Here is a 19131-nt window from a genome sequence, read left to right on the forward strand (position 1 = left end):
TAGCCCAAAGGCCTCAGAGACAAGTACAGAACTTCGGCGGCGTCCAGCGCTCCAACAGGGGCGGACTCGGAGAGAAAAGGGAAACCGCCCACCAAGCTTCTCCGTTTGCAATTTGAATGCCCTAAACCAAGATGGCGGCACGTCACACGTTGCCCAGGAAGAGGCCGTTGCCCTATAGCAATATGGCGACACCGACCTCAGGAATAGGCGGGAATTTCCTGCCTCATCATTTCTTTGATTGGACTTTTCCCCCCAGGCGAGCGTTTAAGAGGAAGTAGTTGTTTTTTTCTTTAGAGAGGAAGTAGTGAGGCTTTGGCGTGGGCACGACCTGGCTGGTTCGCTGTCGCCACCTCGAGCTCCATGCGGGCCCGGAGGGTGAGAAGGAGGGAGAGGGGTTTACATATGCTAATTGTATTCAAATATACGTAAACAGTTGCGCAGATTTTGTACATGGGGGGATTAATAGCGACGGTTTAATCTGCGTGTTTCCTTGTTCTTATTATATAGCAGTATCATATAAATATACGGTGTGTGTGTAAAGGTAAAGGTTCCCTTGCTCGAAAGCCAGTCGAATCCGACTCCAGGGTTGCGGTGCTCATCTCCGTTTCAAAGCCGAAGAGCCAGCGCTGTCCGAAGACGTTTCCGTGGTCATGTGGCCGGCATGACTAAACACCGAGGCGCACGGAACGCTGTTACCTTCCCACCGATATATAAATATACAGAAGGGGGGGGGGAGGCCTCTGAACCGCTGAAGTACTTTTTCCCCATGGAACTTTGGCCTCAGCGCTTTACATTGTAGAAGAGAGCTCCCTGCCCTGAGGAACTTACAGTCTTTGAGGCTGGAGAGAAGCAGCATGAACGCCTGTGAATGTTGCTAATGCTCTTAGGATCAGAACGGAAGGAAAGGACACTGTTGCCTCTGTTACTGGCCAGAGGGCAAAGAGCTACTGGGAGGCTGCAGTGCATCCCCTCTCGCCATGGAAGACCACCAGGCCAACCATTGGCCAAAGGATGAACAGCCACAGAGAGCTTGCATGTCCCTTTCCTACCAGAAGAAGCTCTGCTAACAGCCTAGGACTACAGAAGCAAGGGAGATAAAACTCTTTGTTCTGGCCCACTCTGGAGCCCTTGGAGAAGAGTGGGTTGCCTTCCTCTGAAAACACTAGTGGGAGGGGGTGATTAAACTGGTCCCACCTGGGGAGCGGCTGTGGCTCAGTGGTAGAGCATCTGCTTGGCATGCAGAAGGTCTCAGGTTCAATACCTGACATCTCCATGTAGCAGGTGATGTGAAAGACCTCTACCTGGAGAGCTGCTGCCAGTCAGAGTACATGATGCTCACCTTGTTAGATCAGTGGTCTGATTCAATATAAGGCAGCTTCATGGTATAAATTGGGACTTTCATTCAGACATTGTGAGGGGCGGTCACGCTTCTGGGTCTTGTCCAGTTCTCCCTCTAAGCTAAGGCGTCTTGTGAGCAAAAATTCTACTTTGTGAGCTCCTGGCTTTGGAGTTGTGAGCAAAGACAAAAACCTGTGAGCTGGAGGCTTAAAAAATGTGAGCTGGCTCGCACTAACTCAGCTTAGAGGGAACGCTGGTCTTGTCCCTTATTTCTTGACATGAGCTGCTTTGGGCAACGATTGGCTGAAAAGCAGTATGGAACTATAATAGAACAGTGAGGCCATACTAGCCAAGAGATCAAGCTACACATTAGGAAGTCCCCAGTTCAAATTTCATCTCTGCTCTAGACTTATTGGGTGGCCTTAAACAAGACTCATTCGATAAAGTCAGTCCCCCCTCCTTTCAATGTGAGGCTATTACTGGCCTACCTCGCAGAGTTGTTTTGGTAATGGTCACATCATGAAGTGCTTTGAACATTACAAGCACTAGCTAAGTGTACCTTTCAACATCTTACAGATGAAAACAAGGACACTCCTGGGCATGAGGCTAAGGGTGGACCCTGGTAGCATAGTTGTGTGCTAGCCGGTGATGGGGGGTGGCTCAGAGGTTAAGATGCTGAGCTGCAGATTGGAAGGTCTGTAGTTCGGCAGTTTGAGACCCTAGTGCTGTGTGATGGAGTGAGCTCCCGTCTCTGGCCCCAGCTCTTGCCAACCTAGCAGTTAGAAAGCAAGAAACTGCAAGTAGGTACTGCTTCAGTGGGAAGGTAACAGCATTCCGTGTACCTTGGTGTTTATTCATGCCGGCCACATGACCACGGAAACATCTTTGGATTGGAAACAGAAATGAGCACTGCCCCCTAGATTCGGATTCGACTGGCTTTCAAGCTAGGGAAACCTTTACCTTTACTAGCTGGTGATGGTGAGGTGAATGCAAGCTAGTCTCCAATGTGTCACAGAAAGAAAATGGGCATGCCCAGTCCTTGTCTTTTTTAATTAACAAACTTATTTTTTTTTGGCATATCTGGGAATGCCCTTTGAGTATTCTGACACTCCTAGCTTGTTTATGGGTGTCTCTGTCTTACTGTCCATCTTGGCTTTGGCGCTGCCCTGGTGGAACACTCTCCCAGGAGAGATCCGGGCCCTGCGAGATTTAATGCCGTTTCGCAGGGCCTGCAAAACGGAGATGTTCCGCCAGGCCTATGGTTGAGGGGGCGGAAACCTATTAGCACGGACTTCCCCCGGAGTGTTTCCATCTTTTACTGTTTCTACTTGCCTATCCACCTCCCCCGTATTATCAGTTACTATCCACTGTGTACATATGTGGAGTTGGCTCAAGAGCAGTGGTATTAAATGGCACCATAAATTTTGATTTTAACAATTGTTGATAATTATGTTTAATTATTTAGTTGCATTGTATCTTATCATATGGTTGTAACCTGCCCTGAGCTTTGTAGTGCAGGGGAGGGCAGGCTAGAAACCAAATAAATACCCTTTTAAAAGTGTGGTGTAAGTATTCTGTGCATCTCTTTCCATTGCGATTGCTGTGTGGAGATTCCTAGTCGACAACTTTTCGGCCAGACCATGCCGGAAACGGGCAGTTGAGACTCTCTTTTTTTAATCCCAGGGTCCTTCACGCAAAGCCACTGACAGGCGCCCTCCAAAGAAGCTGAAATGTGAAAAGCGAAATCGAGCAAAGTTGAAGATACCCGAGGTGGATGTTTGCGCCAGCAGCAGCGGCGGCGGCGGCATCTTCTCAAAGGAGCCAGCGAACAAAATATCAGGAGCGAATGAGTGCTCACCGAGCCCACCCGTCCTCAGGATGATGCTGCAAAGTGAAGGAGAAGGGATTCCAGAGATCAGTGCGGAATCACTGGTTGACCAAGCTGAACTTGGTGCAGAATCGTCTGTCCCTGGTGCAAATGACTGCTCACCAAAGGCTGCCAATGAGCCTCTCTTCCTGCCTGGTATCCAAAACGAAGAGGGAGAAGAGGAGAACTGTGGAACTGGCTCCTCAGATGACTCAGAAATGGAACCTGAGGAGGCGCAGGACTGTTTCCTTGAGCTGGATAACAGCGCATTCCTGAATGAGGACAGCAACCAGCCACTGCCAGTAGACCGCTTCTTTGGAAGCGTGGCATTTATGCAGGTAGGCTGAGCAGGAGAAATTACTACTTTGGTAGCATTAGTGTTTAGATGCATGCTCCTTTGGGCTGCCAAGTCACTGTTGCCTTGGGAAAAAAACTGAAAAGGAAAATAAGGCCTTGTGTACTTACAGGTAGTCCTTACTGTGGAGTTTCTGACGATTCCTAGAGCTACCGTTTGTCACTTCCGGGTAGCTCTAGGAGTTGCCAGTAACTCTGTGGTAAGAACTTCCTGTAAGTAGACAAAGCATTGTTTTTCTTTTTAATTTTTCTCTCAGGACACTTCACCCCCATTACAACCCTCCTTCTGGGCAATGGCAACCATAATGGCCCCCTTCCCTTGTTTTGCATGATTTCTTCAAATTCTGCTCATCTGTGAGGTCAGAGCCAAGGCCCTGCCTATGAGATGAGTCTGCATGCACATGATCACGATACCTAGAATGCCTGCCTCATGTGTCTGAAGTAACCTCAACTTCTGAGTTAAAACAACTGTTGGCTGTTTCTCCTCCCCCCCCCCCCCCCGACCCCCCAATACAATCGCCAGTCCCACCAACAGGCGAGAATTCCGAAAGCTACACTTCATAGCCAAGGATGACGAGGAGGAGGATGAAGATGATGATGTCGTTTGAGTGCCTGCCAAAGATCTGCCTTCCCGTTCTGCTGCAAGGCCTCTTCTACGTGCCAGGCGTGCGAAGAACGAAACTTTGTGTGACTAGATTTCCCTTTTTGAAGAAGGAAGCACGTTTCCTTCTGCAAAAAGGCACTGATCCTTGTTTGGGTCTTGGGCGGAACAAGTTGCTTTACAGTAGATTCTAAAGCACTTACGCCTGTACATTCTCTTGCCTCTTCGTGGGCGAGAGGACACCAGCAGTTAGAGGAGGCGCGGGCTCCTCCTCCATCAGTTTTTGTACCGTCCTGATTTTTGGACTTGTCGCTTTTCTCCTTTTGCATCAATGCTGGACTTTTTGCAGTGTTACGCTTGATACGCACAATGCTTACGTTGCTTGGAAGTGTTTGTCGGGGTGCAGTGGGACATCCCTGATTTCTCGCTGGCTTCTGCTCTCTGAAGTCTGACCGGCAAAGGACACCTTGAGACCACTGGGGACCTCCCCCTACATACGAACTCTGTGAGTTCACCCAGTCTGACTGTTGCGGCCCCTCTATGGGGGGGGGGGAACCCACAGTCCGCTTTGCCTGTTCTTGATTCTTCTTGTGCCATGGTTACTTGGGCAGCTACTGCTGTGGGCTGGGGAAGCTTCGCGTGGAGTTAATTAAAAAGAGAGAATCCTCAACTAGTCTGTTCATTTCGCTGTAGCGTAACCAGTGTTCCCTCTAAGGTGAGTTAGTGTGAGCTAGCTCACAGTTTTTTAACCTCTGGCTCACAGATGTTTGCCTTAGCTCAGGAAGGAGGGCTCCAGAGCAAACTAATTTATGCAGCAGCCAAATCGCTCACTCACAACTTTAATGCCCGTAGCTCACAAAGTGGGATTTTTGCTCACAAGACTCCACAGCTTAGAGGGAACATTGATCGTAAGTAACTGCAGAAAGAGAGTGTCGTGTTCTCTCTTTTCTGTTTAATGCAAGCAGTCCCATGATTTTCCGGGCCGGTTCCAAATGGACATTTTTTTAAAAAAAAGAATGGTTAGATTTGGTAGTTGGAGTGGAACTCCTTGCCAGGAGATGTGTTGGCTGCGGGCTTTAAAAGGGCACGGGATAGATTTATGGGGGATGTATTGGCCATGGCAATGTAGTGGGGCATCTTGGTCTACAGGTGGAAGGTCTGTCGTCAAAAGCCAGGGAGCAGTCCGAAGGGGAGGGCTGTTGCCAGCCGGCCCTGTTTGTGGCTGTCCCAATCAGATCTCTCTCTGGCTACCGATAGGAACAAGAAGTTGGACCGGATGGAACATTGGCTGGACCCTGCACAGCTGCTGCTATGTTCTCGTGAACGGTAAAAGCGGGCACAAAAGAGCAGCACAGTGCTGAGGCTGGGACAGCATCTTTCAAACGGCCCCCTTCCTGGAACCCTTTCTGTACTGGTTTGTTTGCTGAGAAGCAGGAGGATGCGCTAGAGGAGTCTAAGAAACGGTCTTGAGCACACTCCCCATCTCCAAGGGGGCTTTACTGTCCGTCCCACCCCCCCACCCCACCCCCTGTATGCTGAGTGTGCCCTAAGGTACACCTCGTACTCCTCTAGCTGTATTCTGTGGACCAGCATTGGCAGTGGGGTCAGCAAATTCACCTTCTGGGAAGCCTGGCCTTCCCATCCTTGATCATTTGTGTGGACAGAACCGTTCCAACATGCTAGGAAAGCCACCGGCTTAGGCTGTCAGATCTCAAAAGGTGAGGCATCCTGCCCTGGCCCTGCCAGCAGGGGACATGTGAGGATAGGGACCTACATAGTGATCTGCAGCAGCCATAGAGAATCATTCCTTAAGCCAAGGGTGGTGGTGCGCAGGAATCCCTTTGGCTCCCCTGAGCAGAATGAAATCTGAACGGATGTGAGGCAGGAGACCCTTAGAAGAAATCTGTCAAGCAACAGCTGATGGCAGGAGGAGTTCGTTTCCTGTCCCGTATTGTCAGATTGTATTCACTTGTTAACACAGTCATCCTGGTCAAGGGGAAAAGGGAACCCCCGCAGCTGGAAGAATCACTTTAGCTTTCTTAAAATCATCAGTGGGCTGCTTGTGTGGGCTTTCTGTTGTTCTCCGCAGTCTACGGTTTCTTTTTAGTGCAGGGATTCCATGAGAATGGCCTGCACCTCTTTTTGCCCAGCTCGTCTCCTGAGCTACTTTGGTGATCTGGGCCTAGGAGAGGTGTCATGGGGGGACCAATACAGGATTTGGAAAGCCCGCAACTAGCAGACAAAGGGGCTGCGGTGGCTCAGTGGTTAAGATGCTGAACTGCAGACCGGAAGGTCGGGAGTTCAGCAGTTCGAGACCCGAGTGCCGCATGATAGAGTGAGCTCCCGTCTCTGGTCCCAGCTCCTGCCAACCTAGCAGTTTGAAAGCAAGAAATTGCAAGTAGATAAACAGGTACTGCTTCGGTGGGAAGATAACAGCGTTCCATGCACCTTGGCGTCTAGTCATGTCTTCACAGCACTGGCTCTTCGGCTTGGGAACGGAGATGAGCACTGCATCCCTAGTCGGATTCAACTGGCTTTCGAGCAAGGGAAACCTTTACTAACACCATGAATGGCATAGATGAAATGAGGCCCAAAACCAAACAAAGGTTAGTGGAAAGGAGGGCCAATATTAAAACCTTTTTATAAAAAGAGGTACATGTACCTCTTTTTATAAAAAGGTTTTAATATTGGCCCTCCTTTCCACTAACCTTTGTTTGGTTTTGGAGTTCTTTGTTAGGTTTAGTTTCTTTCCCTTTTTTGTTCTTGATAGATGAAATGAGGCTACATTCACATTTGGGAGGGATCCATCACTTTTCTCAGCCCTATCTGCATGGCTAGCAACCAGCATAGCTCACATTAAGGAGATAACTCCTCCTAATTTGGGCTCTTCCAGGAACCTTTAATGAACTATAAAAAGAGGAGATTGGCTTTATACCCCACCCTTCACTTCCCAAAGGAGTCTCAGAGCGGCTTACAATCTGCTTTCCCTCCCCCTCCCCACAACAGACACCCTGGGAGGTAGGTGGGGCTGAGAGAGCTCTCTTGAGAACTGCTCGTGAGAGAACAGCTCTGAAAGAACTTGTAACTGACCCAAGGTCACCCAGAAGCTGCACGTGAAGGAGTGGGGAATCAAACCCAGTTCTCCCAGATCAGAGTTCACGCTCCTAACCACTACACTAAGCAAGGCATGCAGTGAGTTGGTTTATAGTAGATATTTGGGGAACTGCTACCCGAAATATTTCACACCCATTTCACATCTCGGGGCAGTAAAGAACTCTCTGCCACCAGCAGAATCCAGTTTTAAGCACAGATATTCTGTGCTATTTTTTTCTCCTGTTGCTGCCTTCTGTCAGTCTGTAACAATGGATAGAGACTCCCCACAGTGACTGCAGGAAGCTTTTGAAGAAATGCAAAATCATTTTAATCCCTGAGGAATCGGCTCTTTCCTGAGCTGTGTGATTCATCTTTTGGAAAACAGGTTCTTTACATTGTTTCGTGGCTAGCTGGATGCGAGCTTCAAAAAAAACCCCAAGCTGTTCTTTATTCTGTATAGCAAACAAGCACCAGGAGGTCAGTGGGGAGGCTGGGTATGCTTGGAACTCTGGGCATTAATGCCAAGTAAATGACGCCCAGCAGTGGGGTGCGACTGTAGATGGCATTTGTACCGGGAGTGCAAAGCTATAATGCCACACATGTCAAATCAACCCATTTTGTCAATGGTAAACTCAATCATTTAAGTACTCGGAGCTGAACAGCTACTGCGCTGAATTAAACAAGCATATTACATATTTGAGATCTTGAGACTTCAACTGGCTGTGCATTCCATCTGGCACACCACCGTTCTCTTGTAAAAAGGACTGCATGCAGGACACTGGGCCTAATACAAACACTTAGTAAGAAGCCTGTCACGTTGACCTCGGTGGGTTCCGATGCTGGGTAGGAATATTTAGGGTGGTAGTGCCGAATGAAACTAGAGAACCCACTGGAATTAAGCAACATTTTATCAGTGCTGGGCTGTTTAAGGATTCCGGCATCTGCCAGAAAACCCAAATTGAAAGCTCTAAAGAAGAATGTGATGTTAGCTGTCCCTGCTGCACAATTTATAGCTGCTTACAATGTAGTTTGGGAAGAAAATTTGGGCTTATGAACATTATAAAACTGTCTTACATAACGCTGTCTGCTCTGAAACGTCCCATCTTTTCCAACCCTGCTTGCTAAGACACTTTAACTGGAGATGCTTGGACTCGGAACTGTATTTTGTTCTGTTTACTTCATTTATACCCCACCTTTCTCCAGAGGGAACCCAAAGTGGCTTACATCATTCTCCTCTCCATTTTATCCTCACATCAACCCTGTGAGGTAGGACAGGTTGAGAGGCTGACGAGGCCAAGGTCACCCAGTGAGTTTCCACGGCACAAGTGGGGTATCGAACCTAGATCTCCCAGATCCCCCTCTGGCCCTCTAACCCCTACAGCACGCTGGCTCCCAAGTGAGCAGAGAGCTGAACAGGAATCTCATCTGGTCTGTCGCTGAGCTCAGACCCCTGCCTCCTAGCTGCTACCAGTCCTGGCTCTGATGAATGCATTCAAGAAAGAACCTGCTTCCAAGCACATTTCTCTCATTCATACATTTTTAGGTGTATGCAAAAAAATCGACAAATGTGGTTGCCAATAGTACCCTCTCCCCCTTAAGCAGCGGGGAAGGGACTTTCATTTTGCCTGCTGCAGAAGCTCCTCTCTCCTCCCAGGTCCACTAGCTCATACAAAGCAGTCTGGTGAAAGGCAGGATCTTCCTTCTCCACCTGGGTTTTGGAAAAGGTAATGAAGAGCACAAGTCTATCTTGTTACTTACTTCTGATCTTCCACTTGGTGCTGAGATGACCGCCTCCCCTCACCAGACGACAAAAAGATTTTTGGAGATAATATGCAGTTTTCCTTTGCCTTAAAACCAAAATCAGTTGGCAAACTGCTCAGCATATTCGATGTTAACGTGTGCTAAATGTCTGAGAAATGTCACAGGCACTAGCCAATAGGCACTCACAAGAGTCATTAACACAGACAAGCGAAGAACACAGCAGAAATAAGTGGTTCCCATTGACCCTACAGCTCTGAAAATGTTCTGTCCTCGGGCTTAGGCAACAGGCTTATGGCAAACTACTTTCAGAATGCGTTTCTCTGGGATCTTGCGGAGGTGCCTTCGTTTTCGGTAGATCTTGGTTTTGTCACAACTAAGGTTATGGTTGGCTTTCTTGTGGCAGGCAATGTGCACAAGTTTCAAGTTTTCGACGGTGAACAACAACTGGTAGAAGTATTCCCAGCTGACTTCCTTTCTGTCACGGGCTGAGATGGCTTCAGCTAATGTCGGGAGGATAGTCCGTTTCTTTTCGATTCTGGGGGGGGAAGTAAAAGAGAAGTGCTAGATTTCAACACTGTGCACCCCCTTGGCCTTTTTAGAAATCAAGGCTCACAAGAATCGCAAAAAAAAAATCCAGTTTGGTGGTCTGTATTCCTTGCAAATGTAAAAAACCTGCAGAATTCATCCTGCAAATATCGGGTTTTGTTTTGCCTTTTTAAATGTGGGAGACGAAAGTAAGTTCCTAGTCCTCATGGTTGCAGCAAAAGGGTTTTGGCTGAAGTCTGGTGAAAGGAAAAGGAGACTGCAGATGGGAGGAAAGGAGGAGCTGTGGTGGAGGGACCCAAGGACACGGTGTTCCCAAGGGCCCATAAAACACTGTAGCCAACCATGTCAACTTCTGTAATTATGGGGGAGGGGGGGGAATGTTCTTTCAAACACTTTTCCCCACACCAGATGATTGTCTGAAGCATAGCAACCTGGCAGAAGCTAAGCAGGTAGGGATCTGGTGAGTGCCTGGGAACTTTACAAGCATGGACAGCTTCAAAAGGGAATTAGATAGGCATATGGAGCAGAGGTCCATCAGTGGCTATTAGCCACAAGGTATAGATAGGAGCTCTGGGGCAAGTGATGCTCTGTCTTCTTGGTGCTTGGGGGGGCCAACAGTGGGAGGGCTTCTAACGTCCTGGCCCCACTGGTGGACCTCCTGATGGCCACTGGTATTTTTGGCCACTGTGTGACAGAGTGTTGGACTGGATGGGCCTTTGGCCTGATCCAACATTGGCATCTCTTATGTTCTTATGTTTACAAGTGCCTCCTTGATTTCCATGAGGGGGAAATGGGGGGGGGGGGATTTAGTCACATATAGTAAACTGGTTGTCCCTCTTATGGATGAGGAAAGCTGCCCAATGGAGCAACACATTTTTATTATTATTATTAATTAAATTTCTACCCTGCCCTCCCGGGGTAGAAATCTATTGAGAAGAAGAAGAGATAAGAGATTGGATTTATACCCTGCCCTTCACTACCCGAAGGAGTCTCAGAGCGGCTTACAATCTCCTTTTCCTCCCCTTCCCCACAACAGACACTTTGTCAGGTGGGGCTGAGAGAGCTCTTTCAAGGACTGCTTGTGAGAGAACAGCTCTGAAAGAACTCGTAACTGACCCAAGGTCACACCTGCAGCTGCATGTGCAGGAGTAGGGAGTCAAACCTCATTCTCCCGGATCAGAGTCCGCACTCCTAACCACTACACCAAACTACTCAAGGGAACTCTACGGGTATGCAGGGAAATGTGATTTTTGTAAATTAATCAAAAGGAAAACAACACCAAACCAGCCTAATGAGGACTGAGAATGCTCCGGAAAGAGATAAAGCATTGAGAGCAACGGGGGGGGGGGGGGGGAACAGACGCGCGGGGGGGGGGGGGGATTAATTTGCTCAGGCCCTTTTAGAACTACCCAAGTGGGACATTTTTTGAAGGAATGGATGGGATTGTTCCCCAGTCCCACAGTTCCTTGCAACCAAACTGGCTGTCAGTGTATTTAACAGCTCTAATTGAATGCCAGCAAAACTGGCTGGATGTCATCCCATACGTACACATGATCGAGGTTCCAGGTGCTGAAGAGGATCCTGTTTTCCCGGTTTCCGTAGGGATTGATTGAGTGTCTGCAAGGGCAGCTTTCGTTGTCAAAAGGGCCCTGTAAGGACACAACAGCCACTGACTCTTGAAAGCCCTCCCACAAGCTGTGCAGGTTGTGGCAGAGGAATCCTTCAGACCATAACAGGCAGCTTTTGAAGACTTCCCCTTCTGAAGGCTCCCTGCTCATAATACACAGTATATCGAGGAAAGGGCTATGCAAAATACATCACCTTGAGGTGCTAGCTTTCCATGCAGCAACAATGTTTTCCAGTATGGGGGAACACGTAGTTATTAGGCCCTCAAGGCAGCTAACAAATAAACCGAAACTTAAATTCTTCACAGAATTACCATAAAACCATTCAATTCAAAGACATTTCAGGGAAGAAAAAACAGTTTGATCCAGAAGGCCAGTTTGACCCAATGTCTCCTCCTGGAGGTGGTCTAGGAGCAGTCACCCCATGGGTCCCAGCCTACCTGATATCAACTAAGGCTGGATCATCTTCAAGGGCAAAACAGACCTAGACTGTCAGTCCCTAGTTGGTTGGCAGACCTCCATTCATTTTAAAGAGCACCCTGGGGAAAAAATTAAAGGGTTGGGTTTTCTTGAAAACAGTCGAGACTTACTTGACAGGAAAACCAGCCCTCTGTTGTGCAAAGACACACCTTCTCGTCTTCCCTCCTGTCGAAATAACAGCCGTTGTATCTCTCTGACTTCAGTTTCTCAACCATTGCTTCCACGAGCGTTTTATACTTGGCTTGGGCAGCCGGATGGACAGCAGAGGCATAACTGGTAACCTGGGGGGGAAAGGAAGCCATTTTGGTAACCTGGGGGGAATGGAAGCCATTTTGCCACCTCCCTCTCATGGGGTCGCATTTCATATCACATTTGCCTTTATGTCTGGAACAGGCTACATTTTTCACCTCTCCTAAAATCTCTCATTACCTTTCACTGCTAGAACAGAATACTTTCTTGAAGGCAAAGGCCACACTTCACATACAGTGCAGTCCTAAACAGAGTTACACCTTTCTAAGTCCATTGAATTCAATGGGTTTGGGGGGAGAAAATTGGATTTATACCCCGCCCTTCTCTCAGAGTGGTTTACAAACTCCTTCCCTTCCTCTCCCCCACAACAGACACCTTGAGAGGTAGGTGGGGCTGAGAGAGCTCTGAGAGAACTGCTCTTGAGAGAACAGCTCTGAGAGAACTGTGACAGACCCAAGGTCACCCAGCTAGCTGCATATGGAGGACTGGTGAATCAAACCCAGTTCTCCCAGATTAGAGTCCATGCCCCTAACCACTACGCCAAACCGGCTCTCATTGTCAGTTGGTTAAAAGCTTCACTATACAAAAGCATATGAAAAGCCTTAAGAAACACATAATGCTGATTTGTACAGTGAATCAGCACAGCTTTACCTCTTTCAAGTAGCCTCGGATTCTGCTCTCGCAGCTGTAGCGCATGTAACTGGATTTTGTCTTAAAGCGAGATTCAATCCCTAGAAGAGGCAAAAAGAAAACCATTAACCCTCCGCCTCAAAAAGCCTTGCTTTCTATAAACGGGTCTCTTTCTTTGAATGCAGCTCTGAAATTCAATCTTAAATTCTCTTCTAAAATCCGAAGGCAACAAAAAAAACTGGTTTGAGCTTTCACAAGTTTCTAATCCCGGTAAAAGGTTCAGAATTTGAAACCCAGCACAGTGAAGCAGGTGGGGGGTGAACTGTGGTTGAAGGCCAGGCTGCTGGCTGGTTCTGGTTACCCCAGGGATGAGAAGATGTTAAGAGACAGAGAGCAAGGCCAACTGCACCCAGTGGCAGGAAGACTGCAAGAGCAGCTGGCAAGATCTGAACTCAGTTCTGCATGCCTGCGTTTCTGAGCTGAAGTGAGAAGAAAGGGAGTTGTGCAGCTCTTACGGAATAAACAAGTCTGGGGCAACTGACCCATTCTGGTTGCATTTGTTCACATGTTAATACCAACTCTTTGGATCAGAAAGCATGATGTGATGGTTAGCATGTTGGACTAGGCTCTGGGACAACCAGGTTCAAATCTCCATTCTGCCATGGCTTGCTGGGGGACCTTGGGCCAATCACACACGCTCAGCCTTGTAGTTGCCGGGGTTCAAAGAAGACACGACACAAACAGCTTCTGCAGAAAGCTGACTGACTGAATGAATCTTGAATGAATCCTCTCACTCACCAGCTATATTTATTGAATAATCCGTCTCCTCCTTTCCCCCTCCCTTTCATACATTACAGCATCCTGTCATGAGACATGAACTAAGGAATGTGTGTGTGTGTGTGTACAGGCAGCTGTCTGCTATCTCTCTCTCTCTCGCAACTCTGCCAAGGCCAAACCGACTGCGTCATTAAGCAGTTAACAGATTCCATCTCGGGCTCTCAGTACGTATATACATTTGGGTTCCCAATCTCCAGCCAGGAGAACAGGAGAGCAGTGAATTCTTCACTGTGCCTACATGTCATCCCTTTTATTATTTTAATTTGAAAATCCCTTTGCCAAGGTAGCTTCTTATGATGAACTCAGCACATCAGCAGATGTTTCTGCCTTGTGCAATTAGCCTGATACCTGGGTTCCCAATTTCCAGGAGAACAGCCAGGAGAACAGTGGAACAGTGAATTCCTACCCCGGTCTGCCACGCAGCTATTTCTTCACTGCCCCCACACAGCCTAACCTACCTCACAGGGTTGTTGTAATGATAAAAAGGAGGAGAGGAGAATTACGTAAGCCACCTTGGGTCCCCCACTGGGGAAGCAAATGGGGTCTAAATGAAGTAAATCAATAATATGCAGAGCATGTAACAGAACCCACTCCAGGAATTCATTAACCAGTGTTCCACGGGAGCATGGGCTTTTCTAGATTAAAACCAGTGCTTTACACTCAGGTTTACGTAAGAGCATCTTCTCAGTCTGCTCCCAAAAAGATACACACGCATCCTTCTTGCGCGCCCAGAGTAAGGCAGAACTTACCTTCAAACCACTTCTCATCCTCCTCTCTGCTTTCGGCAGAAATATTCTCACTGAGGTTCTGAATGAGATCCGCTAGCAGCTTCCGCCACTTGGGGGCTTTCTCCTCGGAGAGCAGCCCCTGCGCCGCATGAATGATATCATCTGTCTGGCTGGAAGAGGCCCTGAGAAAGCGCTGGATCTCACTCACGTCTGCAATTGTTAAAGGCAGGGGGAGAAGACAAGTATGGCAGCAATGGGTCAACGTGGCATTTCTTTGCTTTTTTAATCAAGTCCCTTGACTTACTCACTACAAACTGTGTTCTAGGGCAGTGGGGGGGGGAGGCTTGACAGGGTTCCTCAATGAAAAGTGAAAGACAGCTGTCCCACCAAGCAAATTTGCTTGCCATGGGCCAACTGCCAAGGAACATTGGATGCGTTTATTATACCCAGGCTGGCCAACCCTCACAGGAGTTGTAAGCGTGCCATAGAAACATACACCAGAATCTTTTGCTACATACAGAGACTCCCCAGGACATGTCCAGGAAATCTTCAGTTGACCAAACAGGGTAGAAAAGAGTTCCCAGATGGATACTGAGCTTGACATAAATGCTGCCTCGGCCAGTTGCTTAAATAGGGGAGCGGTGGCACAGTGGGTATATCCCACTGTCTTAACATCCGAACTGTGTTAGTTCGAGCCCCGCGCTGGTGTGAGCAGCCAGTCTGTTGTCCCCAGCTCATTGTCCACCCAGCGATTCGAAAGCTTCGGCGAGTAGATAAAATGGGAACCACTCCTTAGAGAGGGTGGGCACACCAATCTCCCTTGTGGGAGGGTGTTAGCTGACGGACGGGACGTCCTGGTCGAAGTTGGGAAAAGGCGGAAGAACTTCTCGGCCACAAAAATCCCTGCAGTGGATGTTTCTGGCCAGGCGGTGGCAGTGTGGCGATGTGACATACGGGTCCTGAAGCCTGGTCGACAAGCAGCCGTTCGGAAAATGACTGAGCTAAGCCAGAAGACGTTTACACCGTGCAGTGACAGCGTGTGAAATTAAATGAATATATGTTGTCTTCCCTATCCCCTATGAACATTGTTAGTCCCCTGTCTAAAATGTGTAACTGTACATCGCTTTGAGCCCACTGGGGAAAGCGATTAATAAATTGAAAGTATTAAAAAAAAATGCTGCCTTGGCCAGTTTCCACCAAAGGTCCAGGCATGAAAGACCAACAAAGACCCTATTCAGAGGCAGTAAACCTCTGAAACGCACAGTGCTAGGAGGCAACATCTGTGCCCTCCACGGAAACTGGCTGGGCCGCTGTGTGAAACAGGATGCCAGACTAGATGGACCACTGGTCTGATCCAGCAGACCTCCTCTCACGTTATTACATTTCCATGTTCTTCCCAGAAGCCAGCTGGAATGAGCAAATGTCCCCAACCTCATTTCTCCTTACAATCATCTATACGGTTTTCCATTCTCTGCTTCACTGTTGGTTTTATTTATATGTCCATCACTTATATGTCAAGTAAATGTTCATCTATTGGTGCATGTGACACTGAGATATAACCGGGGGAAATGGGATGCAAGAAAACAGAAAATGACCATAAATTAAAAATTGGAGATTTGATTTTCATAACAGAGGATCAACATCAAAAGGAGTGTTATTTGGGTTGAAATAGTGGGGATGAGAAATGTTAAAATATCCCTGTTTGTGAATGAGACCCCAAAGCAAGGATGCATAGAGAAATGAACAACTCTATTCAGATAATAGCAGACTGGAGCTCTTGGGCATGGTGTAAACAGGCTGCAAAAGGAAACGGGGGATGAGGGTACAGTATGTGCCTCTCCAAACACTGGAATTACTGGGGGGGGGGGGCGCACCACTACCCTGCTGTCCCTCAAAGTACGCCTTTCTTTTTGCCAGGCTACCAGTGCCATTCATTCAAGGAAAAAAGAAAGCACTGCATTTGGGGATAGTGCTGCAGTGAGGTCAAAATCTTCCCATCAGCATTGACAAGGGGTTGCCCAACTTCCACTAAGATGCATGGAGACACATGGATGCATGGAAATACATTGCTGCCCTCCAGGTCTCTCCAAGATCATGAAATGTTCATAAATATTCTAACTTCTAAAGCAGAAGGATCAAGCAAGAGTTCTAATCTCATGGGCAGCTGACACCAGACAAGGATAAGTTTATCAAGCAGAGGACAGAAGAACTTCCCATGGGGCTTAAGAGCAAGCGGCATTATTTGTTGTTAGTGCGTATAGAAGTGGCCTGGTTATGTGTCAGAGGGAGACTGGAAAGGGATTACTGGCTCAATTTCTAGCTGCAGGCTGCCAGGTTTTATGAAGGGGTTTAAAATGGCAAAAAGTTAATCCTTGGATAACTGTGTGTCCATTGCAAGTGATTAAAATGTATCCATGTTTTAAAAACTGCTTTATACAAAGCTGGGCATTATTTATTTATTTCATTAGGCTGCTATACCGCCCTCCCTGCCAGCGGGCTCAGGGCGGTGCACAGCAAAGTTCATAAAAATACATACAAATACAATACACAGTCTAAAATCCCAATCCGTAAACCCGAACCTCTGCACGGCGCCATAATATCAATTCCTGACACCCCCAATTTACATCAGCATGGGGGAAAGGGGGTGAAAAGCAGTTAAAAGCCAGCTAGATGTTAAAACCGCTACGGGCATTAGTTCTGATCTAAATTCTGCCATACAAAAAAAAATGTGTCACTTTTGACAACCAAATTGTGTTCTTTCTTTTGCGTTTATGCACCATCATACTTACAGCCGTGCCAGATCTCGCCTTGAGCTAACAAGATAAGCTCGGTGTTATCTGGAACATTACGGAAATAACTTTCTGTCACCTCCGTGCCATCCTCATACAAACACAGTCGGCAGTCGGAAACAGGAAGCTGCTGGGAGAACCAGGCATCGAATCAGGGAGCTGACACGGACCAAAGGCTGACACCTCATCCAAAACTCGGGAACCCACCACGGACCAGAGCACACTGCCTCGTTGAACTTAAGTACCATTAAGGGAGCTTCACTAGGAACACATGAAGCTGCCTTATATAGAGTGATACATCTAGGTCACCATTGTCTCTTGGGACAGGCAGCTGGGGTGGAACTTGGGACCGTCTGCAGTGCTGAGCCAGGGCCCAACAGTCAGCAACATTAACTTTCTGTATGGGAGGAAGGGAAGCAAAGCCTTGGCATTTTATGCACCCTGCACCTGCACTGACACTAGGGCGCACTTAGAGATGTACAAGGCCCAACCATCTTGAAGATACGGAGAAACTAGTGTAGCAACTCCTGCAGAGATGCAGCAAGGAGACTCTTTTGAAAGTTGACAATTCAGCTGTCTCTGCCTCAGGAGGAACTGAAAGATCCAGTCCTGGGAGGCGCAGAGACACAGAAGGAATACACAGCTCCTTGAGGGCTGAAGTGGGGCCAGTGATGGTAATCATACAGAGGCACACCGGAGTCTTTAAGAAATGCCTTTCTTTCCCGCAGCGTACCAGCAGCTCTCTCAAGACGGGGGGGCTGTGATCACACACACTAAATACTGTGGTTTCCAACTGGATTTTCCTGTGTGAACTGGCCAAATCCATTTGGAAAGTGCATTGAAAGTGGGTTCCGTGCCACAAACACATAGTAGTATATTTACTAACAGCAGCAAGAATCCTCATAGCAAAGCGTTGGAAGTCTAAAGCTATACCATCAACAAGAGAGCTTAAACAGAAGATCCTGGAAATAGCTGAAATGGACAAACTGAGTATGACATTACAGAACAAACCAGAGGAACTTTTTTGGGGCGGATGGGAGGTAATCTACAAATGGCTGAAGTTGAAGAAGATACAGTAGATTTTGAAGAAGAAGAAGAAGAGGAAGACATTGGAATTATACCCCGCCCTTCACTACCCAAAGGTGTCTCAGAGCGGCTTACAAACTCCTTTCCCTTCCTCTCCCCACAACAGACACCCTGTGAGGTGGGTGGGGCTGAGAGAACTCTGACACAAACTGCTCTTTTTCAAGGACAGCTGTGCCAGAGCTTGCGACTAACCCATGGTCACATCAGCAGGTGCAAGTGGAGGAGTGGGGAATCAAACCCGGTTCTCCCAGATTAGAGTCCGCACACCTAACCACTACACCAAACTTGCTAGTAACAGATAATGGATGATAAAAGAGAAAGGGACATTTTACAATAAGAAATGTATAAGTATTAAATGGATATATGTACATATCTTTGTGAAATGAAAAAATGAAAATAAATTTATATATATATAAAAAGAAAGTGGGTTCCGTGCATTATTTAGTGTGTGTGATCGTAGGCTGGGAATGCTTTCTTTGCACGATACTGCCGCCCTTTCTGTCCCAATAGAAGAAGAAGAAGAAGAGATTGGATTTCTACCCCGCCCTTCACTACCCAAAGGTGTCTCAGAGCGGCTTACGAACTCCTTACCCTTTCCTCCCCAACCCTTCCCTTTGCATTCTCTTCCCACAAGTTCTCAAGCACCTGGAGAAAGACGCAGGCTTTAGACAGCACTTCTTTCAGGCTTCTCCCCGCCACCCCGTATTTGCGATCACTACCCAAGCTGCGGATTTTGACACTCTTCGGCTTCGTCAACATGATCGGGGCATAAAGACGACTCGAACCAGCAACCTCTCGATCTTTGCTCCGGGAACACACATCCTCGGAAGAGGACGCCTATTGGCCGAGAGGGACATCCGTCCAGAAATGGTTCTGCCCCCTCGCTCTTAAAGGAACAGCCTCCCATTTTCACTACAACTACAGTGGAAACACGTCGGGAGGGGGATCTTTATTAGCTATTTCGTATTGCTGGAGAAGCCGGCTGGAACGACAAACAGACCACCCCAACAGCCAAATGCCTAACCAGAATACAGTCGCGGGGATGGAGAAGCTTTTAATCTATGGCGCGCACGCAACTGTAAAAAACTCCAAGGCTCAGAAGGGCTGAGAAGTAGACAGAGCGCATGCGTTAGTGGAGAGGGAGGCG

At 47.8% G+C, this 19131-nt stretch overlaps 2 protein-coding genes across 2 annotated transcripts; one reads left to right on the forward strand and one right to left on the reverse strand.

Moving 5' to 3' along the window:
- Positions 1 to 307: 307 nt before the first annotated feature.
- Positions 308 to 4820, forward strand: LOC107113366 (chromosome unknown open reading frame, human C1orf174). Its single transcript, XM_015414693.1, has 3 exons — positions 308 to 375; positions 3022 to 3543; positions 4045 to 4820. Exons 1-3 carry the CDS (start codon positions 361 to 363, stop codon positions 4165 to 4167), a joined length of 660 nt encoding a protein of 219 aa, XP_015270179.1. The 5' UTR covers positions 308 to 360; the 3' UTR covers positions 4168 to 4820.
- A 3745-nt stretch (positions 4821 to 8565) lies between these two features.
- Positions 8566 to 18743, reverse strand: DFFB (DNA fragmentation factor, 40kDa, beta polypeptide (caspase-activated DNase)). The gene is made up of 7 exons (XM_015414692.1): positions 18630 to 18743; positions 16899 to 17025; positions 14131 to 14319; positions 12566 to 12645; positions 11776 to 11946; positions 11109 to 11209; positions 8566 to 9549 (listed from the first exon to the last, which is right to left on the reverse strand). The coding sequence occupies exons 1-7, from the start codon at positions 18741 to 18743 to the stop codon at positions 9291 to 9293; spliced, it is 1041 nt and encodes a 346-aa protein (XP_015270178.1). The 3' UTR covers positions 8566 to 9290.
- Positions 18744 to 19131: the final 388 nt, after the last annotated feature.

The sequence above is a fragment of the Gekko japonicus genome, unplaced genomic scaffold, assembly GCF_001447785.1.
Source record: "Gekko japonicus isolate JY-2015 unplaced genomic scaffold, Gekko_japonicus_V1.1 scaffold1156, whole genome shotgun sequence".
Lineage (NCBI taxonomy): Eukaryota > Metazoa > Chordata > Lepidosauria > Squamata > Gekkonidae > Gekko > Gekko japonicus.

Coding starts and splice junctions, on each gene's coding strand:
- DFFB (XM_015414692.1), bottom strand. CDS start 18,743: ATGTTGACGAAGCCGAAGAGTGTCAAAATCCGCAGCTTGGGTAGTGAT. Junction 14,320..16,898: donor AGGCGAGATCTGGCACGGCT/GTAAGTATGATG, acceptor TAACAATTGCAG/ACGTGAGTGAGATCCAGCGC. Junction 11,210..11,775: donor AGGGCTGGTTTTCCTGTCAA/GTAAGTCTCGAC, acceptor GTGTCCTTACAG/GGCCCTTTTGACAACGAAAG.
- LOC107113366 (XM_015414693.1), top strand. Junction 3,544..4,044: donor GAAGCGTGGCATTTATGCAG/GTAGGCTGAGCA, acceptor GGCTGTTTCTCC/TCCCCCCCCCCCCCCCGACC.